At 45.2% G+C, this 24,037-nt stretch overlaps 1 protein-coding gene across 2 annotated transcripts in view; it reads left to right on the top strand.

Annotated features, from left to right (window-relative positions):
* Window positions 1-262: 262 nt before the first annotated feature.
* LOC121007512 (GRB2 related adaptor protein) overlaps window positions 263-24,037 on the top strand; it is a 57,288-nt gene continuing 33,513 nt past the window's right edge. For both annotated transcript variants that reach the window (XM_040439482.1, XM_040439481.1), the window contains exons 1-4: window positions 263-344; window positions 880-1,227; window positions 17,262-17,359; window positions 19,089-19,211. In XM_040439482.1, coding sequence (XP_040295416.1) covers window positions 991-1,227; window positions 17,262-17,359; window positions 19,089-19,211 — 458 coding nt within the window. In that variant the 5' untranslated portion in view covers window positions 263-344; window positions 880-990. The remainder of the gene's footprint in view (window positions 345-879; window positions 1,228-17,261; window positions 17,360-19,088; window positions 19,212-24,037) is intronic.

Raw genomic sequence — 24,037 nt, 5'->3', positions numbered from 1 at the left:
TAATACTGCTCCTATGTACATAGATATAACTGCTATACTACTAATCATTATAATTGATAAGCATTGTGCAGATGTAGTCGCTGTACTCTCTGTATCAGATATAGCACGGGGCCGGTTACTCAGTGACCACTGTATGACGGGGCTGATGTTTCGGACCTTCCGTGGACCGTCATGCGGCCTTGTGTTTTGGCAGAGGGTTTTGCAGTAACATCCTGTTTGTCTTTATCTGAAAAAAAAAGTCTTAAGACTTTGTGTGAGAGAAAAGTCTCTTCCTTTGCAGACTCAGCAGAGCGGAGATAAAACTGCAGCGTGAGATTTCACATTCTCGTCAGCAGGGGCCTGAGGTAAGTCCGGAGGGTTGCGCAGTGAATGTGATTTTATCTGTGACAGGTGCAAACTTAGGCAACTTTGGGCACATGGATGCTATCGCAACACTACGTCGCAACGTAATGAGAGTGTATACAACCGCCATATGCGTGTCTCATGATGTATTAAAGGGACAGGTCACCTTTTCTCCCGGTTATAGGTGTCAGGTATAGCACCTGTCAATACTAGAGGATGGCTGTGACCTGCTGACAACCATCACAACAGACAAGCTGTCTCTATCCACTGAGTGGTGTCGGGGAAGCAGCCGCAGGGAGTTTCATGTCCTTACCCCTGCCCTCAGTGACTGAGAGTGATTTAAGTTATAGCTATTGCAAGACTACAACTCTCAGCATGCCTATGCTCTGTAGTGAGGGCTGCTTCAGGTCGCGGCTTATATTTGGGAATTGCTTCCTAAGCAGTTGGTATATATTAGTATGGTCATAGGTGCTACATAGCAATAGAGGGGGGCGAATACTGGGGTGTAATATTTTGCACTTTCTTCTTGTGTTCTAGGCGCGGGCTGGCGACTTCATATCTGGACCCGGCACTGAATTTAGGTAGCACCCCCCCCCCCCCCCCCCCCACTCTGAATTTCCCCGGCCCGGCCTCCAATCTTAGACATGCATGACTTGGTTTCCACTACCGAGAGCTCAGTGCGCTTCTTCAACACTTGAGAGCCCAGAGGAGGCTGTCACCCACCCACAGATTTTCCACCAGTGCATGTCATCTGCTGCTAGTGGTCATTTAACCCGCAGAGTGTCAGAGGTTCTCCGACCAGGCGACATGGAGGCTATGGCCATATACAACTTTAAGACCACCGAAAGGGACGAGCTGCCGTTCAGCAAGGGAGACACATTGAAGGTAAGACCTCCTACCCCCCACCCCCCCTTTAATGTGATGATCATATTGATTACTAGGAAATGTATCCTGGATGTGTTTTCTGTAGGGCACTTTTGCAGGTCTAATCCTAAAGGGGCACTCCGCTTAAATAAAAGATACCTATCTGTAAGCTTCTCTAAATGTGGATACCGTGGATTCCCCAAGATGTACATTAGATGATTAGATCCATTTTATTCAAGCTCTGACTTTTCATCTGTTGTGAAACTACAACTCCCAGCATGCCCTGACAGCCGACATACTGGGAGTTGTAGTTTCACAACAACTAGGGAATGACAGGTAGTGATGACTGAATTAGATGGCGGATAATTGGAAGGGATAAACATAGGCTTTGCGTGAATGAGCTGGAAGATCTTGGAAACCCTCATTAATGGGGCTCTAAGTAAGACGTCACTTTAGGGTCCCAGCTTCTTAATCCCGTATATATCCCTCTATTCCATTACAATGTTATCCCTGTAATGCATCATTCTATTATATAAATGGTTAACCCAAAACTAGACTCAGAACAGCATGTAATATGAAATCACAAAATATTCACTGGACATATACTTGTATAAAACATAGAAATCCGTATACATTAGCAGGATAGATATCCACAGGTCTGTAAAAACTCCCAGGCTGTAAAAAAGAAGGTAATAAGTCACAGCCCACAGTCAATATATATAAAGTGCATAGTGCCAAAGCTATTTTATCAGAATGACATAGGGAAGATAAATACAGACCAAGACAGTCCTGGATCCCACCACGTGTTTCGCGGTCGCTTTCTCAAGGGATATTCATTATGCACTTTATATATATTGACTGTGGGCTGTGACTTATTACCTTCTTTTTTACAGCCTGGGAGTTTTTACAGACCTGTGGATATCTATCCTGCTAATGTATACGGATTTCTATGTTTTATACAAGTATATGTCCAATAAAAATTTTGTGATTTCATATTACATGCTGTTCTGAGTCTAGTTTTGGGTTAATACTTGCAGTTAGTTTGAACAGCAATATACCGGGGCGTTTATTCGCTTCACGATTTGGGTGTGTATTATATAAATGGATAATAACTGTCACCGTCCTTAAAGGGCCACTGCCCTGTGCTTATAATGCTGGAGTGGCTGATATCGGTCAGTGTCTCTGCAGGTTCTCAGCACTGAAGAAATGTGATACAGAGTAGTGATCATGAGGGGTAGGGAATAGTGATCATGGGGGCAGGGAGTAGTGATAATGGGGAATAGTGATCATGGGGGGCAGACAATAGTGATCATTAGGAGCAGTGGGTAGTGATCATGGGGGGCAGACAATAGTGGTCATTGGGGCGGGAGTATTGTTCATGGGGAAGAGAGCAGTGATCATGGGAAGTAGCGATCATGAGGGCAGAGAGCAGTAATCATGGGAAGTAGCGATCATGAGGGCAGAGAGTAATGATCATGGGGAATAGTGATCATTGGGAGAAGACAATAATGATAATTTGCGGGCAGGGAGCAGTATTCATGGGGGCAGAGAGCAGTGATCATGGGAATTAGTGGTCATGGGGGCAGGGAGCAGTAATCATGGTAAGTAGTGGTCATGGGGGCAGGGAGCAGTAATCATGGTAAGTAGTGGTCATGGGGGCAGAGAGCAGTAATCATGGGAAGTAGCGATCATGAGGGCAGAGAGCAGTAATCATGGGAAGTAGCGATCATGAGGGCAGAGAGTAATGATCATGGGGAATAGTGATCATTGGGAGAAGACAATAATGATAATTTGCGGGCAGGGAGCAGTATTCATGGGGGCAGAGAGCAGTGATCATGGGAATTAGTGGTCATGGGGGCAGGGAGCAGTAATCATGGTAAGTAGTGGTCATGGGGGCAGGGAGCAGTGATCATGGGAAGTAGTGGTCATGGGGGCAGGGAGCAGTGATCATGGGAAGTAGTGGTCATGGGGGCAGGGAGCAGTGATCATGGGAAGTAGTGGTCATGGGGGCAGGGAGCAGTAATCGTGGGAAGTAGTGGTCATGGGGGCAGGGAGCAGTAATCATGGTAAGTAGTGGTCATGGGGGCAGGGAGCAGTAATCATGGGAAGTAGTGGTCATGGGGTAGGGAGCAGTAATCATGGTAAGTAGTGGTCATGGGGTAGGGAGCAGTGATCATGGGAAGTAGTGGTCATGGTCGCAGGGAGCAGTAATCATGGGAAGTAGTGGTCATGGGGGCAGGGGATAGTGATCATGGGAAGTAGTGGTCATGGGGGCAGGGAGCAGTAATAATGGGAAGTAGTGGTCATGGGGCAGGGAGCAGTAATAATGGGAAGTAGTGGTCATGGGGGCAGGGGATAGTGATCATGGGAAGTAGTGGTCATGGGGGCAGGGGATAGTGATCATGGGAAGTAGTGGTCATGGGGGCAGGGGATAGTGATCATGGGAAGTAGTGGTCATGGGGGCAGGGGATAGTGATCATGCAGGACCGGGAGGTTTCCGCACTTTCTATCACCCTTTCCATAGAAGCACAGTACAATCAGCCTCCCACAGGATGAAATGACTGATAGCAGAGAACACTAGAGTCTATTCACCTACACAGCACATTGAGAATCTGTAACAAACCCTCAGCTTTCCCACATCCCCATTTATAGCGATGGTTTACTCATAGGGGCCAAGGCGCCTTTTCAGCTCCAGGGTCCGGATCACTCCCGATTGTTACACCCCTGTTAAGCAATAAATTCTTATTGAGCGTTTTCCTAATAGGAATAGATTATAATTTACCAATGGCAAAGTGCCAGAAAAGTTGCCCCTCGGTGGGGCCTATGAATAAAATGCGAGGATATCAGTGAAGACAGGGGTATCAGCAGTCAGCCATGGATATTCTGATCTGTCATCAGATTTACTGTCACACAACGCTTGTGATTCTGATAAAAGGAGGTAAAAGACATTTTATTTCAAATTGTAAAAATCCCCCCGAATCTGATCTGGCAGAGGGTGTAGCGGGCAGGATCCACCGCCTTCATCAGGATCTACCAACAACATAACATCTATGGTGTCCCTCAAGTTCAGGGTCCTCAGAGGCAGTGGATCGCTAGTCAGGCCCCCAACTAGGGACTAGTTCCAACCAAGACGTTATAAATTTGCCAAAAATGGTTTATTGGTAGCTGTGAATATTTGGCTTTTAAAGGGTTAATGACGAGAAGGAATCCGCGTCATTCTTTCTACAAGTCATCGGCCAAAAATACAAAATATCTGCACAAACAGGATGTTTCTTTTCCCTTCTGATTCCGTACACAGCCGCACATTGTGTTTACCTGCCTTGTTTAGTCTGGGTGGTCAGACCTGAAATGTCATGTATTGTGTCCATCTATCCACCGAGCAACACAGCGACAGCACGGAGGACGGGGACACGCCCGGACAATGCCGAAAACATGCCAGCTGTGAGATGGATAGATAGATAGATAATAGATAGATAGATAGATAGATAGATAGATAGATATGAGATAGATAGATAGATAGATAGATAGATAGATAGATAGATAGATAGATAGAAAGATAGATAGATAGATAGATAGATAGATAGATAGATAGATAGATAGATAATAGATAGATATGAGATAGATAATAGATAGATAGATAGATAGATAGATAGATAGATAGATAGATAGATAGATAGATAGATAGATAGATAGATAATAGATAGATAGATATGAGATAGATAGATAGATAGATAGATAGATAGATAGATATGAGATAGATAGATAGATAGATAGATAGATAGATATGAGAGAGAGAGAATAGATAGATAGATAGATAGATAGATAGATAGATATGAGATAGATAGATAGGAGATAGATAGATAGATAGATAATAGATAGATAGATAGATAGATAGATAGATAGATAGATAGATAGATAGATAGATAGATAGGAGATAGATAGATAGGAGATAGATAGATAGATAGATAGATAGACACCTGAAAAATACTGACTCCATGGATGACAGAAACAAGGAGGACTAAATATCTCCAAAAATAAGGACAAAGAAGGATAAAAGCAGGATTTTATTGATCAGACAAGAACTCTATAACAAGCAACTGGGAGCATCAGACAGAGCTGAGCATCTGAAGGTAAGAGCTCCCGGCTCCATCACCATCTAATAGTCCTTCTAGAGAGCACACCCCATAGAAGTAAAGAATATGGAGAGCTTCCAGAAAATGGAATACTACAATTTAGAAAATGATAAGTTTAAGAAAAAGAAAGCTCCAAGAATGTAACTGACCATAGGATAGAGCTGGAGACCGCAGCCTCGGACAGCAGGGGGTCAGACACCCAGGAGATCACATACTGTGAAGGCCAGAGAAGCACTCAAGCGAGAAGAGCCATAAAACATGCCAAAATTAGAGAAAGACCAGAAACCCTTTTCAGTGATTTTACCTTAAAGGAAGAAGAAAAGAGAAAAAACGAATTTCTATAGCGAGCAGCCCACCGCCTGGCACACAGGCCTGTGCAGGCATTATAAGAATATCACCAGGTGTGGCATCAACAAGGGCCGACAGATCAGGGTAAAAGACCCACAAAATGACAATGACGTCACACTCACCATCAACGTGTACAATAATGCCACCATAGTCATCCAGGGCACTGAGGACAACCTCGGCCAGTTAAAAGATATCTTCCCTCATATTAACCTCTTCCGGACACACGGCGTACCGGTACACGTACTTCCGCGCAGCGCAGCGGGCGGTGATCGGAACAAGGTGCCTACTCAAATCATTGAGCAGGCACCTTGGGTCAATGCGCGGGAGGGTCCCTGTGTCCCTGCGATTTGCGGCTTTTACATGGTGCGGCGGCGGCGTTGCCATCGAGTCCCCATGCGGCTGTAGGGGGAAACCAATGGCATGGAAGGCAGCGAGATTCCTTCCTGAGGCATCTGCGCTGCCTTCCTGGGACAAGCCTCTGAGATCCAGCCCCCTGGATCTCACAGGCCGGAAGCTGTATGAGTAATACACACTGTATTACTCATACAGCCAATGCATTCCAATACAGTATTGGAATGCATTGTAAAGGATTAGACCCCAAAAGTGGAAGTCCCAAAGTGGGACAAAAAAATAAAGTGAAAAAAAAAGTTGAAAAAATAAAGTTTTCCTCCCCAAAAATTAAAAGTTTCAAATAAAAATAAACAAAAATGTCATTTTCCCCAAATAAAGTTAAAAAAAAAGGTAAAAAATAGGGGAAAAAAACATTAGGTATCGCCACGTCCGTATCAACTGGCTCTATAAAAATATCACATGACCTAACCCCTAAGGTGAATACCGTAAAAAAAAATATAACAGTGTACAAAAAGCAATTTTTTGTCACCTTACATCACAAAAAGTGTAATAGCAAGCGATCAAAAAGTAAAACGCACCCCAAAATAGTGCTAATAAAACCGTAATTTCATCCCGCAAAAATCATACCCTACCCAAGATGATCGCCCAAAAACTGAAAAAACTATGGCTCTCAGACCATGGAAACACTAAAACATGATTTTTTTTGTTTCCAAAATGAAATCATTGTGTAAACTGTACAAAAATAATAAATAAGTATACATATTAGGTATCGCCGCGTCCGTGACAACCTGGTCTATAAAAATACCACATGATCTAACCTGTCAGATGAATGTTGTAAATAACAAAAAATAAAAACGGTGCCAAAACAGCTATTTCTTGTTACCTTGCCTCACAAAAAGTGTAATATAGAGCAACCAAAAATCCTATGTACCCTAAAATAGTACCAACAAAACTGCCACCCTATCCCGTAGTTTCTAAAATGGGGTCACTTTTTTGGAGTTTCTACTCTAGGGGTGCATCAGGGGGGCTTCAAATGGGGCATGGTGTAAAAAAAACAGTCCAGCAAAATCTGCCTTCCAAAAACCGTATGGCATTCCTTTCCTTCTGCGCCCTGCTGTGTGCCTGTACAGCGGTTTACGACCACATATGGGTTGTTTCTGTAAACTACAGAATCAGAGCCATAAATATTGAGTTTTGTTTGGCTGTTAACCCTTGCTTTGTAACTGGAAAAAAATTATTAAAATGGAAAATCTGCCAAAAAAGTTAAATTTTTAAATTGTATCTCTATTTTCTAATAATTCTTGTGAAACACCTAAAGGGTTAACAAAGTTTATTAAATCAGTTTTGAATACCTTGAGGAGTGTAGTTTTTGGAATAGGGTCACTTTTTTGGAGATTCTACTTTAGGGGTGCATCAGGGGGGCTTCAAATGGGACATGGTGTCAAAAAAACTGTCCAGCATAATCTGCCTTCCAAAAACCGAATGGCATTCCTTTCCTTCTGCGCCCTGCCATGTGCCGAATCAAAAGACGAATGTTCTGACATCATTCATTACATGCTTTTTATTGTCCTGATGAAGAGGGCTGTGCGCCCTTGAAACGCGTTGACAAAAGAATAAAAATCTACTTGTTTTATACAAAATTACGCGGAACATTGCCTCCTGTTTTCAGCGCCAACAAAAGGGTTCAGAGAATACTATCCTTTATCTTCACAACTCCCATCATGCTCACACTGCCTACAGCTATCAGCCTACAGCAGGGCATGGTGGGAGTTGTAGTTTTACAACAGCTGGAGAGCCTCAGGTTGGCCATCCCTGATCCAGAGCATCAACGCAGAGCTGGCAGCTAAAATGAGCCTAGACATCACCCTGGCACAACACCCCTCCATAAACCATCATCACCTATATGACAATAAACACCTCAATAACCAAGGAGTCAGCCTTCTAGCCAAAGAATTCAAAGACATAGTGCTCAACAGAGACCCCCGGCCCAGACCCTACACAAGACAAAAATCTATGCAACAACAAAGAATAGACCTGAAAAAATCTCATACCCTCCTCAACAAACTGGAAATGGTGACCTTTACCCAAAATATGGCCATCAGAGGCACAAACCATGGAGGAATCCACCTGCCTCACACAGAGTAATGCAGAGCAGAGACATCGAAGAACAGAGCAGAACACTGATTGGACCAAACTACTACAACATGGCCACCAGTCAAGAATCCAGCTTGTCCAGCAGCTCATTACAAGGTATACTGACAAACAATGACATCTCTTATTGTCAGCAGCTGGAGCATTCAGGGCATGAACGCTTCAGCCTTCGGATGTAAGACGCACGATCCAGACTTTACCCAAAGACTAGAAAACATTTGTAGTGTCCCACTAGGTAAAGGTGGGCACTACACAAGGGTTAATATGTCTATTGCATTAATGTGTTATGTTCATTTCCCTGTGTTATCTGGGTGTCAGGCCTGTTAGGGTGTAGTTCAGCCTGCTAGACATTAGAGGGAGCTAGAGAGCCCTGAGTATATATAGGTAGGCCCAGACAGGGGAGAGTTAGTGCAGTCCAGGTGGCTAGTAGTGCAGTCCAGGTGGCTAGTAGTGCAGTCCAGGTGGCTAGTAGTGCAGTCCAGGTGGCTAGTAGTGCAGTCCAGGTGACTAGTAGTGTAGTCCAGGTGACTAGTAGTGTAGTCCAGGTGGCTAGTAGTGTAGTCCAGGTGGCTAGTAGTGCAGTCCAGGTGGCTAGTAGTGCAGTCCAGGTGGCTAGTAGTGCAGTCCAGGTGGCTAGTAGTCCAGTCCAGGTGGCTAGTAGTGCAGTCTAGCCGCCTGCCTGAAGTCCCTGAGCCTCTGTTAGCTCAGAAGATTCACCCCAAGAGAAGAGTTTGCCTCCTGGGAGAAACCTACAGTTCCCACAAGCAGAGCAGAGCCATTGTTCCAGCTAAACAAGTAAGCTGAAGAGCAAAGGAATCATTGAATTAAAGCAAGGGATATATACCTGAGGAGGATTGTTTACCAAGGATAAAAGCCAACATTGGGGCATATGGGCCTTGGGATACAGACAGCAGCCAGAACAACTGAGGAATAGTGCAGCCTGGTCTGGAGTGTGGATTTTACCCTCTGAGTATCTTGCAAAGAACATTATCTGCCATTTATAAAAAGCCTGCAAATCGTTATTGCTGCAATGAACTGTTTTCCAGTAAAGCAACGTTTGGTTCACCATACAATCTGTGTACCTCACTTATTACAACTAGAAATCGGTGTGCCACCGTTACAGGCACTGGCGTCACGTTTCTTAAAGGGACCTTGCCCCAGGCACATAAAATACCTGCAACAGGGCACCTCATCCACCACCAGGCCTGGTCCCTAAATACAGAGCGTGCCCCAGAGGACTCCTGTGCCAGCCTCTCCTTCACTGCTGTACGCCTGCCCAGGGTTTTCCTACAGAACTGTGAGTAACCCTCGCTTGCCCATTAACCGTGACCTCACAATCGCAATACCCTGCAGGTCTGGCGTGCTGCACATTGACATACAGATCCTCCTAGAAACATGGACTAAGACAGAGAATAAATCCCTGGTGCCCACCAGATACAGGGAGATCTCTGTGCCTGCTCTGAAAAACAAAGGCATCAAGCTGGGCCGGAGCTCAGGAGGAATATTAGTCTGGTATAAAGAGGAGCTCTGTGACCAGATCAGACCAGCAAAGAGAGGAGACAGCCACATCTGGGTAAGAATAGGCCGCTGCATCCAGTGGCGGATACAGAACCTGGTCTCGGGAGGGGCACTTTCAGATTATTTTCTGTCCGCCGCCACAAAACAATGGTGCTTATAGAACAGACTATACAGTGTAGAGGTATACTGTATTTTGTGTGGAACAGTGTAGAGGTATACTGTATATTGTGTGGCACAGTGTAGAGGTATACTGTATTTTGTGTGGAACAGTGTAGAGGTATACTGTATATTGTGTGGCACAGTGTAGAGGTATACTGTATATTGTGGGGCAAAGTGTAGAGGTATACTGTATATTGTGTGGTACAGTGTAGAGGTATACTGTATATTGTGTGGCACAGTGTAGCGGTATACTGTATATTGTGTGGCACAGTGTAGAGGTATACTGTATATTGTGTGGAACAGTGTAGAGGTATACTGTATATTGTGTGGAACAGTGTAGAGGTATACTGTATATTGTGTGGCACAGTGTAGCGGTATACTGTATTTTGTGTGGAACAGTGTAGAGGTATACTGTATATTGTGGGGCACAGTGTAGAGGTATACTGTATATTGTGGGGCACAGTATAGAGGTATACTGTATATTGTGTGGCACAGTGTAGAGGTGTACTGTATATTGTGTGGTACAGTGTAGAGGTATACTGTATTTTGTGTGGAACAGTGTAGAGGTATACTGTATATTGTGTGGTACAGTGTAGAGGTATACTGTATATTGTGTGGCACAGTGTAGAGGTATACTGTATATTGTGTGGTACAGTGTAGAGGTATACTGTATTTTGTGTGGAACAGTGTAGAGGTATACTGTATATTGTGTGGTACAGTGTAGAGGTATACTGTATATTGTGGGGCACAGTGTAGAGGTGTACTGTATATTGTGTGGTACAGTGTAGCGGTATACTGTATATTGTGTGGCACAGTGTAGAGGTATACTGTATATTGTGGGGCACAGTGTAGAGGTATATTGTATATTGTGGGGCACAGTGTAGAGGTATACTGTATATTGTGTGGCACAGTGTAGAGGTATACTGTATATTGTGTGGCACAGTGTAGAGGTATACTGTATATTGTGGGGCACAGTGTAGAGGTATACTGTATATTGTGTGGCACAGTGTAGAGGTATACTGTATATTGTGTGGAACAGTGTAGAGGTATACTGTATATTGTGTGGCACAGTGTAGAGGTATACTGTATTTTGTGTGGAACAGTGTAGAGGTATACTGTATATTGTGGGGCACAGTGTAGAGGTATACTGTATATTGTGGGGCACAGTATAGAGGTATACTGTATATTGTGTGGCACAGTGTAGAGGTGTACTGTATATTGTGTGGTACAGTGTAAAGGTATACTGTATTTTGTGTGGAACAGTGTAGAGGTATACTGTATATTGTGTGGTACAGTGTAGAGGTATACTGTATATTGTGTGGCACAGTGTAGAGGTATACTGTATATTGTGTGGTACAGTGTAGAGGTATACTGTATTTTGTGTGGAACAGTGTAGAGGTATACTGTATATTGTGTGGTACAGTGTAGAGGTATACTGTATATTGTGTGGCACAGTGTAGAGGTATACTGTATATTGTGTGGTACAGTGTAGAGGTATACTGTATTTTGTGTGGAACAGTGTAGAGGTATACTGTATATTGTGTGGTACAGTGTAGAGGTATACTGTATATTGTGGGGCACAGTGTAGAGGTATACTGTATATTGTGTGGTACAGTGTAGAGGTATACTGTATATTGTGTGGTACAGTGTAGAGGTATACTGTATATTGTGGGGCACAGTGTAGAGGTGTACTGTATATTGTGTGGTACAGTGTAGCGGTATACTGTATATTGTGTGGCACAGTGTAGAGGTATACTGTATATTGTGGGGCACAGTGTAGAGGTATATTGTATATTGTGGGGCACAGTGTAGAGGTATACTGTATATTGTGTGGCACAGTGTAGAGGTATACTGTATATTGTGTGGCACAGTGTAGAGGTATACTGTATATTGTGGGGCACAGTGTAGAGGTATACTGTATATTGTGTGGCACAGTGTAGAGGTATACTGTATATATTGTGTGGCACAGTGTAGAGGTATACTGTATATATTGTGGCACAGTGTAGAGATATACTGTATATTGTGGGGCACAGTGTAGAGGTATACTGTATATTGTGTGGCACAGTGTAGAGGTATTCTGTATATTGTGGGGCACAGTGTAGAGGTATACTGTATATTGTGTGGCACAGTGTAGAGGTATACTGTATATTGTGTGGCACTGTGTAGAGGTATACTGTATATTGTGGGGCACAGTGTAGAGGTATACTGTATATTGTGCGGCACAGTGTAGAGGTATACTGTATATTGTGTGGCACAGTGTAGCGGTATACTGTATATTGTGGGGCACAGTGTAGAGGTATACTGTATATTGTGTGGCACGGTGTAGAGGTATACTGTATATTGTGGGGCACAGTGTAGAGGTATACTGTATATTGTGTGGCACAGTGTAGAGGTATACTGTATATTGTGTGGCACAGTGTAGAGGTATACTGTATATTGTGGGGCACAGTGTAGGCTATTTGTGTATAACAAACATATTTCACATGAAAACTTACAATTACTTGGCTTGGCCCTTGGGGATCTCGGACGTCACTTCAACACTTTGGCCGGGGGCTCGGCGGAGCTGATGTTGTGTTTTTATCCTAATGAGAAAGATTTCATAATAAGGATTTGGAGAAGGGGCAGAGGGATAGCAGAGCAGGGAGAGGCTGGTGCTGCTACTAGGGGGTCATACCATGGGGGAGTAATAAAGCCCACCATAATGCCCCCCCAGTAGAAATAATTCTCCTTATAATGTGACAGTGCAAAAAATACCCCCTTGTAATGCCCCCAGTTGAGCTAATGTCCCCATAGTGCCCCCATAATGTGCCAGTATAAAATACCCTTATATAGTGCCCCCAGTAAATGCCCCCATAGTGCTCCACACCCTCCTTCCTCCTAGTGCCCCCCATAATGTACCAGTATAAAATGCTCCAGTAGATGCCCTCAGTGTCCCCCATAATTTGCAAGTATAAAATACCTCTTCTTAGTGCCCCCCGTAGATGACCCCATAGTACTCCTCTCCCGCTTCCCCATAGTACCCACCATAATGTGTCCCAGTATAAAATTGTACTGTACAGAGCACCCCATATAAAATACCCCTTCTTTGTGGCCTCAGTAGATGCCCCTATAGTGCCCCCAATCATGTGCCAGTATTAACAGCCCCCCATGTGCCAGTATTAATAACAACCCCCCATGTGCCAGTATTAATAACAGCCCCCCATGTGCCAGTATTAATAACAGACCCCCATGTGCCAGTATAAATAACAGCCCCCCATGTGCCAGTATAAATAACAGCCCCCCATGTGCCAGTAATAACAGCCCCCCATGTGCCAGTATTAATAACAGCCCCCCATGTGCCAGTATTAATAACAGCCCCCATGTGCCAGTATTAATAACAGCCCCCCATGTGCCAGTATTAATAACAGCCCCCCATGTGCCAGTATTAATAACAGCCCCCATGTGCCAGTATTAATAACAGCCCCCCCATGTGCCAGTATTAATAACAGCCCCCCCATGTGCCAGTATTAACAGCCCCCCCATGTGCCAGTATTAACAGCCCCCCATGTGCCAGTAATAACAGCCCCCCATGTGCCAGTAATAACAGCCCCCCCTTTGCCAGTAATAACAGCCCCCCCCAGTGCCAGTAATAACAGCTTCCCCCCTGTGTCAGTAATAACAGCCCCCCTTCCTGTGCCAGTAATAACAGCCCCCATGTGACAGCAATAACAGCCCCCCATGTGCCAGTAAAAGTATATATTTAAAAAAAAAACCACATACTTACCTCCATGTCAGAAATGCTATGCCGGCCTCTTCCGGCCTGTGTCCCGCGCTGTACGGCTCAGGCGGCGCGATGACGTCATCGCGCCGCCTGCGCCGGCCTCTGATAGGCTGCCGGCCTAGTGCCTGCAGCCTATTAGAGTAAGGGAAAGGGACACGCCTCTCCCTCCCCTGCCTCAGCACAGTCATCTGTATCGCTGTCCTGAGGACGGCGATACAGATGACTATGGAGATGAGCGCTTTCACAATGGAAGCGTTCATCTCCCAGTGCCTGCCGCCACCAGCTCGGGGGGGCAATTGCCCCGTTGCCCCCCCGCCCTGGATCCGCCACTGGCTCCATCCTCACTTCTCGGGCTGACATCTACCTCTGTGCACCATACATAGCTCCACCAGAGTCTCCATACTTCAATCCTGACAGCTTTGATCTCCTACAGAGGGAAGCCACACATTTCCAGGCCCTGGACAATGTTCTCATCTTTGGAGACCTCAATGCAAGGACAGGGAGGGAGAGAGACTACCTGACAACTGACGGAAATGTCTATATATTCGGAGCAGACACTGTTACAGCTCAGTGCACACAGAGAGGAACAGCTATGACAGCACAGTAAATAAAATTGGCAGAACATTGCTGAACTTATGTCGAAGCCTCGGACTTCATATTATCAATGGCTGCGCCAAGGGAGACTCTCTTGGTAGACATACCCTAAACTCCCATGTAGGCAACAGTGTGGTAGACTATGCCATCACAGATATGGACCCCAAAAATGTTGGGGGTTTCATAGTCACCCCACAGACACACCTGTCAGACCATAACCAACTGCTCCTATACATTAAATCCACAAGTAAACCACCGGCACAAACATCACAACAGACCGGCCTCTTAAGCCTACCTCCATCTTTTAAATAGTCCAAGATGTCAGCCCCAAAGTATATGGAGACCGTAAACAGCGCAGAGATCGAGGAGATGCTCCATAACTTCCATAGTACAGTGTATGAGCTGAACCCAGAAGGAATAAATCTCACGGTAAGGGACTTTAATAATATACTTTACATCATGGTGGAAATCTCTGACCTCAAAAGATGCAACAAAAGGCTAAAAAAGGAACAACCCACCAATTGGTTCGACCAGGAGTGTAAAGATATAAGGAAGGCGCTAAGAATGGCCTCAAATAGGAAACACCAAGATCCAAACAACACCAATCTGAGGAAAGCCTACAACAACATACAAAGGCAATACAAAATATCCTCAGAAAGAAAAAGCAAGGCAACATCTCAACCAAGCTCCTCTAACTCCAAGACGTTCTCCAGGGCAACTCCTTCTGGGAACTATGGAAGCACATGGACAAAACCAGCTAGAACACCAACCTCCACATCCAAAACGGCAACATCTGGCTCCAGTACTTCAAGGATCTTTACAAAAACATCTCGAGGGAGGACCAAAGCCCAGAACAAAAAAAAATCATGAAAAAGCTGAAGGATATGGAGGAAAAAAATCAAAGATTTCCAAAACCCTCTAGACACAACGATCACACTGCAGGAGAAAACAGAGAGGATCTCAATGATAAAGAGTAAAAAAGCCAGTGGCCCAGATGTGATCTTTCCAGAAATGATCAAATACAGCCCGCCAGGTATCCAGGCCGCATTAATAAAACTTTACAATGTCGTGCTGAGTGCCGGCTACTTCCCCCAGAGCTGGAACCGGGGCATCATCACCCCCATACACAAGAGCGGAGACAGGTACGACCCAGCCAACTATAGAGGAATATGTGTCAGCAGAACCTGGGAAAACTCCTCAGCAGTATCCCGAATAAGAGGATCCTCAGCTTCCTCACCCAGCACAACATCCTCAGCAGAAGCCAAGCAGGCTTCATACCAAACCACCGCACCACGGACCACATCTTCACCCTGCAGAGTCTCATCAAGAGCCATGTCCACAATAAAAAGCATGGAAAGATCTATGCCTGTTTTGTGGACTTTAAACAGGCCTTTGACTCAGTGCGGCACCCGGGCCTATTCCTGAAACTTCTTGAAAGTGGAATAGGAGGAAAAACATATGTCATCAGAAGTTCCTACAATGAGAACAGATGCAGCGTGAAGGTAAATGAGAGGAGAACGGCTTATTTCTGGCAGAGCCGAGGAGTCAGACAGGGCTGCAGCCTCAGTCCAACCCTGTTTAACATCTACATCAATGAGCTGGTGGCGGCTCTGGAGTCCTCCTATGCACCTGGTCTCACCCTCCATCACACCGAGGTGAAATTTCTCCTTTATGCAGATGATCTTCTGCTACTATCGCCAACTGAGAAAGGTCTCCACTAACATCATGGTGTTCCAGAGAAGAAACCGGAAAGCAGCCGGGCGTCCTCCCTTCCTGCTTAACAACTGTCCACTTTCAGAAACCGACAGCTACACCTACCTGGGCCTAGAAATCAGCCAATCAGGGAGTTTTAAGAAAGCGATGGAAACACTGAAAGACAAGGCGAGCAAAACCTTCTATGCCATCAGAAGGCGTCTGTATCATCTTAAGGCACCAGTGACCGTCTGGCTTAAAATCCTTGACACCATCATCGTCCCAATCCTCCTGTATGGCAGCGAAGTCTGGGGCCCAGACCTATACCCAGACCGGGCAAAGTGGCACTCTGGGCCAACAGAACTTTTCCACCTAGAATTCTGCAAACACTTTCTCCGGGTCCACAGGGACACCTCAAACAGCGCCTGTCGAGCAAAACTGGGCAGATTCCCACTCTACTTTGCTGTCCAGAAGAGGGCGCTATCATTCAGAGCCCATCTGCATAGCAGCAGTCCCAGCTCCTACCATCACAAAGCCTTGCTACACCAAGAAGCCCTAGGAAAACAAAGCACCCTGCAACAAGTCACCCAAACCCAGCCTGCCCAAGCCACCAAACAATACAGCCTGGCAAAGGGGGAAATCCAGAGGACTATACACAAGAGCAAAGAAGAGTATATCAGCGTCTGGAGGAACGACATGCGAACATCACAGAAGCTGACAGTATACCAGAGCCTGCAGAGGGAGTACAAACTGGCCCCATATCTGGAGAAACTCCCCAATCCAAGAGACCGAAAGATCCTGAGCCGCTACAGACTGAGCGCCCACAGCCTGCTCATTGAATCCGGGCGTCACCGTCAGAGGTACAAACCCAGGGAGAGCAGACTGTGCCAGCAGTGCGACCAGGAGGCCGTGGAGGATGAGGCTCATTTCCTGCTGCGGTGCCCCAAATACTCAGCAGTGAGGGAGACTCACTTCAGGAGACTGTCTGATCTCTGCCCAGACTTCACCTCCATGGAGGAGGAAGAGAGACTCTCCATACTGCTGGGGGAAGAGGAGAACACAGCGGCCATAGCAGCACAATATATTACTGCCTGCCATAGACTGAGAGGAGCCTGATATACCATGGACACCCCACCCTGGACGTGTCCCCATCCCCCAAACCTACCCAATTATTTCCGGCTTGCTTTGGCAATGCTAAAATGTATTTAGTCCTGCCAATAAAGCTGATTTGATTTGAATAGATAGATAGATTCTAGATATATAGATAGATATGAGAGAGAGATAGATAGATACTATAACACAAACCTCCACTTTTCTGACTTACTCATTTATTCCTTCTTTTCGTTCAGATTCTTAATATGGAGGATGACCAGAATTGGTACAAGGCAGAACTTTATGGCATGGAAGGTTATGTTCCAAAAAATTACATCAAGGTGAAACCTCACCCGTAAGTAGTTTTATTACATCTTCCTGGTAGAGAAGACGAGCACCTGTCTACAGCCAAACCACCACCCTCCCCTGCTAGTCCCCCTCGGTCTCCTCTGCTTCCTGGTGCATTCTGAAAACCTTTTATATTTCATATTTCCCTGAAGTCACAGATGTATATAATAGGAAACTGAAACCACAAAGACCAGCACAGAGCCTGCGACATATATAATACTATTCATCGAGAGGACTACGTATATAACATACCCAGGTTATACCAGCTGTACATAGATATCTCTATACAGGAGATACCCAGGTTATACCAGCATGCTCTATATAACTGTATACAGAAGATGTATAAATTATACCTACTGTACATACAGTACAGACCAAAAGTTTGGACACACCTTCTCATTAAAAGAGTTTTCTTTATTTTCATGACTATGAAAATTGTAGATTCACACTGAAGGCATCAAAAACTATGAATTAACACATGTGGAATTATATACATAACAAACAAGTGTGAAACAACAGAAAATATGTCATATTCTAGGTTCTTCAAAGTAGCCACCTTTTGCTTTGATTACTGCTTTGCACACTCTTGGCATTCTCTTGATGAGCTTCAAGGGGTAGTCCCCTGAAATGGTCTTCACTTCACAGGTGTGCCCTGTCAGGTTTAATAAGTGGGATTTCTTGCCTTATAAATGGGGTTGGGACCATCAGTTGCGTTGAGGAGAAGTCAGGTGGATACACAGCTGATAGTCCTACTGAATAGACTGTTAGAATTTGTATTATGGCAAGAAAAAAGCAGCTAAGTAAAGAAAAACGAGTGGCCATCATTACTTTAAGCAATGAAGGTCAGTCAGTCAGCCGAAAAATTGTGAAAACTTTGAAAGTAAAGGCTATTTGACCATGAAGGAGAGTGATGGGGTGCTGCGCCAGATGACCTGGCCTCCACAGTCACCGGACCTGAACCCAATCGAGATGGTTTGGGGTGAGCTGGACCGCAGAGTGAAGGCAAAAGGGCCAACAAGTGCTAAGCATCTCTGGGAACTCCTTCAAGACTGTTGGAAGACCATTTCAGGTGACTACCTCTTGAAGCTCATCAAGAGAATGCCAAGAGTGTGCAAAGCAGTAATCAAAGCAAAAGGTGGCTACTTTGAAGAACCTAGAATATGACATATTTTCAGTTGTTTCACACTTGTTTGTTATGTATATAATTTCACATGTGTTAATTCATAGTTTTGATGCCTTCATAGTCATGAAAATAAAGAAAACTCTTTGAATGAGAAGGTGTGTCCAAACTTTTGGTCTGTACTGTATATAATATACAGGAGATACCAGCACGGTCCATATCACTATATACAAGAAGATGTATAACTTATACCGGCTGTACATATATAATTATATACAGGAGATGCCCAGGTTATACCAGCATGCTCCATATCACTATATACAAGAAGATGTATAACTTATACCAGCTGTATATATGATTATATACAGGAGATGCCCAGATTATACCAGCATGGTCCCTATATAATTATATACAGGAGATGCCCAGGTTATACCAGCTGTATATATATAGTTATATACAAGAGATGCCCAGGTTATACCAGCATGCTCCATATCACTATATACAAGAAGATGTATAACTTATACCAGCTGTACATATATAATTATATACAGGAGATACCCAGGTTATACCAGCATGCTCCATATCACTAGATACAGACAATTCCTTCTTCATACAGGTGGTATGGCGGTCGGATCTCCCGTCAAGTAGCCGAAGAAATCCTCTTGAATCGCAGGTTTACAGGAGCCTTCTTGATCCGAGACAGTGAGAGTTCCCCGGGTGAATTTTCTATCTCCGTCAAGTAAGTCCAACTTCCTTTGTGGTGAGAAAATATTTTGGGTGGTTTGATTTTGTGAGACATTGTTAGAATATTTCTTCTCTTTGCCCCCTTCATGTCTTTTGTGCCTATTTTGAATAGTATTTTATGAAGGATCACCTGAAGATAATCACAGGGAGTCCTACTAATCAGCTGTCATTTGTGCTGCACACGAGTGTTCAATTTCCCTGCAGCACCCCCGCAGGAGGAATGAAGTAGTACAGTTTTCAAAGCTGCACAGTCCTCCAGAGGAAGAGAAGCTCTTCGGTTGGTATCCGCAAAACACCGGGCCGGCACCCCGGGCCGGATCCGCAGCTGCGGACAAGAATAGGACATGTTCTATTTTTTTGCGGAGCCGCGGACCGTGTGTGCTGTACGCATCTTTTCCATCCCCATTGAAAATGAATGTGTCCGCACCTGTTCTGCATAATTGCGGAATGGATCCGGACCCAAAGTGCGGCGGTGTGAATGGACCCTTACAATCAGATGGGTAGGGCAGAACTAGTTTTCAGCAGGTAACGGAGTCTGTATGTTCAGATCCTGCCATTAGAGGGCAGCACAGGAGCACGGACAGAGGAAAGACCTGAGTCTGAGGCCTCTTGAACACAAACGTTATTTTTTTCCATTTCTGTTCCGTTTTTTTGTGTTTCGTATGCGGAACCATTCACTTCAATGGGTCCGCAAAAACTATGGAAGGTACTCCGTATGAATTCCGTTTCCGTATTTCCGTTCCGTTCAAAGATAGAACATGTCCCATTGTCGCCCGCAAATCACGTTCTGTGGCTCCATTCAAGTCAATGGTTCCGCAAAAAAACGGAATGCATCCGTATGTCTTCCTTATATGTTCCGTTTTTGCGAAACCATCTAATGAAAATTTTATGCCCAGCCCAATTTTTTTTATGTATTTACTGTTTAAACATTATTGTATGCTTCCGTTTCCATTCCGCAAAAAACGGATCACAAACGGAACGGCAAAACGGAACGGAAGCGGAAACACTACTGAAACAAAAAAAAACGTAAAAATGGACTGCAAAATACAGAAAAAGCCATACGGTCGTGTGCAAGAGACCTGAGGCTGGGAAGATATAGAAGATGCTCACCATGCTTATATGTAGACTGTGGTCCAATAGGATGGCCGGAACCAGCCGCAGGGTTATAGAATCGCAAGGTTACAGTCTGGTCTTAAAGGGCCAGCGCCCTGTATACATATATTGGGGGGGTGACTTTAAGCCTGAAGAATACAAGTTCTTATCTGCTCACGTGTTGGCTTTGGCACCAAGAACTGGTCACCATTGCAACACACACAAAACAGGTCCGCAGCCTCAAGAATTCCCATGTTAGGAGAATTTAAGCCCCAGGAATACCCGGCCTACCAGGGGTGGTGCCCCCTTCTGCTCATGCGATGTTCCCACTCTTCCAGCAGGGGTCGCTAACACCTGAGGTCGCGGGTTGACATGAGTGTGTAATATGATGATTTACACACCAGCGCCGGTCTTGTGTCTTCCTTTACAGCTAATGAGCCTGGAATGCCACGCCATGCCAGCCGTGCCACTCTCATTCCGCTGATACAATCGTTAACCCTTCATCTGCTGCCAGTCATACCCATGCCTGCTCGGCCATCTGATTCAATATAATAAGAAATATTTCAGTGAGTCAGTGTCTGGGTAGGCAACTCATTAATCTGCCGTGTGGCGCGCGGCACAGGTTACCGCAGCGGCCAGGTAATCGGGTATTAATTACAGGCCATAAGTCGTTATAAAGCCACTGCTCTCCCCCAAGCCCATACAGCGCTATAGGGGTATGCATACATCCTGGCCCCCCCCAGTACTAATAAAGACTGTTAAAAATCCCCATAGCAATGTCACGGTGCCCCATAACAGTGCCAAAGAAAATACCCCCCATAGCAATGTCACAGTGCCCCATACTGGTGATCTCCTAACAGTGCCAATGTGGCCCCATAATGGTGGCTGTCACAGCGCCCCCATGAAAGACAGCCAGAATGCCACATAACAAGGTCACAGTTAACACATAACAGTGCCAGTTGGCACACCTCCATAACAATGCCACAGTACCCTATAGTAGTGCCAGTCATAACACCCCCATAACAGTGCCAGTGTCAGAATATACCAATGCCAAAGTATCCCATAATTGTGCAAGTAACATCCCCAAAACAGTCACACAGTACTTTACCACAATGCAGCTCAAAATACGCCCAGAACAATGCCACAGTACCCCATAACAGTGCCAGATAGAATACCCCCCCCCCATGACAATGTCACAGCGCCCAATAACAGTGCCAGTCAGAATGCCCCCATAACGAATACACAGTATCCTATAACAATGCCAGTCAGAATACCCCCATAACTATGACACAGTGCCCCATAACAGTGCCAGGCAGAATACCCCCATGACAGTGCCAGAGTACCGCACAGCAGTGCCAGTCATAATCCTCCCAATAACAGTATCACATCGCTGTATAACAATGCCAGTCAGAATGCTTTGAAACAGTGTCACAGTGCCTCCCCAACTGTGCGTTCAAAGTGCTCAACAGTGCCAATATGGCACCATAACTGTAGCTGTCAGGCTAGCCAGCATGTCCTTAATGTCACAGTGCCCCCCCTAAGCGGTGCCATTGTGGGCCCCTAACAGTGTCTATCACAGTGCCTCCATAAATAATGCAGATGAGTGCCTGAAAATATGACCCCCAATATCAGTGCCGCGTTAAAGTGCCAGTCATAGCGCCCACTACAATGGAAGGGATCAAGCTGGAGGATAAACCCCCTGTAATACTGGCCAGTACCCAGCTTTCCTAAATACTGATATATTCAAGAAAACTGCTAAGTAGAATTCAATGAATGCAGTTTTATCATCTTGGGTCGAAATTCTATTTGTCCAAGAGAAGCACAGAGGGAGCAGGAATCCTCTAATACCAATATTAGTACCGTGTTCAGAGAGCTCCCTCTAGTGGTGACCGCAGGAAGCAGCATTCTATCATTTATGTCTATGCAGGGGATTTGGAGATCTGTATCAGAATAAACGAAGAATTCCACCTCTGTAGAACCTCACGATGAGGGATTGCCTGATGTCTGAACATTTCCTCAGTGGTTTTGGGATGATTGAAGCCAGAAGTGAACGTCTTTTCCCGTGCGCTTGTCCTGTCCCATCATGCTCCATTATCCTGGGTCTAGTCTTAACAGGAACCCAGGATCTGAGTCACTGGTCCCGGAGCGGGAAGCCGGTATTACCAAATCCCCTATAAATACACCATCCCATCATGGCCTCCTCCACCCCTGGATCCCAGGAGTCGGGTTGTTGCGCCTGGATCTTCTCCAGGTGGGTGAAGGCGATAATGGCACCTGCAGATGGGGTGGAGCGTGCGTCTGTCAGGACATACATCTGCATTGGGACATGACTTCTCTTCTGCAGGAGATCATCCTTAGGCCTCATGCACACGACCGTATGTATTTTTGAGGTCTGTAAAAAAAACGGATCCGCCAAAAATACGGATGACATCTGTGTGCATTCCGTATTTTGCAGAACGGAACAGCCGGCCCCTAATAGAACAGTCCTATCCTTGTCCGTAATGCGGAAAATAATAGGACATGTTCTATTTTTTTGCAGAACGGAAATACGGACATATGCAAACGGAATGTCCGTATTTTTTTTTTACGGACCCATTGAAATGAATGGTTCCGCATATGGTCTGCAAAAAAGAACAGAACGGAAACGGAATAAAAATGAGTTTGTGTGCAAGAGGCCTTAGGGCTCATGCACACAAATGTATTTTCTTTTCGTGTCCGTTCCGTTTTTTTTGCGGACTGTATACGGAACCATTCATTTCAATAGGTCCCAAAAAAACGGAACTTACTCCGTGTGCATTCCGTTTCTATATCTCTGTATTTCCGTTCCGCAAAAACATAGAACATGTCCTATTATTGTCCGCATTACGGACAAGGATAATACTGTTCTATTAGGGGCCGGCTGTTCCGTTCCGTCATCCGTATTTTTTGCAGATCCGTTTTTTTGCGGACTGCAAAATACATACGGTCGTGTGCATGAGGCCTTAAAGGACTTATTCGCTTAAAGGGGTGCTCTAGTTTGGAGAATATGACAGGACATTGCATAAACATACCAACACGGGAGCGGACGGCTAGAAAAACTACCAGAAACAACTCGTTGGTGCTAATTAGCATAAACTCCAGACCTTAATTAATGCTGAGGACAGTCCCCAAAAAAATAAGTGCCTGATCTGTGGGGGTCTGACCGCAGAAATTCCCCCAATAAACCTAGAAATGGTTGATTTTTTTTTATTTTTATCTGCGTTTCGCTGAGATAAGCGGCGCCATAGGTTTACGGTACCTCCCTACCTGCCCCCCTTTACAGCAAGTTAAATGCCCATCTCAGCTAAATGAATGCTATACGAGTGTCGAAATCTTGTACAGATCTGTCGTCAGCGAAAAGATGGCTGATGGGGTGGAGGTTCAGTAAGGGGGCGGGGTCTGCTTTGGCAGACAGAACAGTGGGGGAGAGCTCCTGCTGCAGCCAGTTGCCTTACAGACAGACAGGGGTAGTTTTGATCAGTTCTTGCTTTACTATCTTGTGTCTATGGCAGCACAGGCGTGGGCGAGACACAGGCCCTGCTATGACAACGCTCCACGCCATAACTACTCAGAAGCTTCAGCTATTATCTGCCTGTCGTGTTGCTTCGTGTTCCCAGTATTTGGATAAGCAGCCATTGTGGTTACCCGCGCTCCGTCTGTGATAGGCACAGAGTTTATTTAAGGTAGCGAGACCTGGAGAGGGCGGTGGAG

This window comes from Bufo bufo, chromosome 7 (assembly GCF_905171765.1).
Source record: "Bufo bufo chromosome 7, aBufBuf1.1, whole genome shotgun sequence".
Taxonomy (NCBI): Eukaryota; Metazoa; Chordata; class Amphibia; order Anura; family Bufonidae; genus Bufo; species Bufo bufo.
The sequence above is the reverse complement of the archived record's forward strand: the minus strand, read 5'-3'. Positions and strand labels throughout refer to the sequence as shown.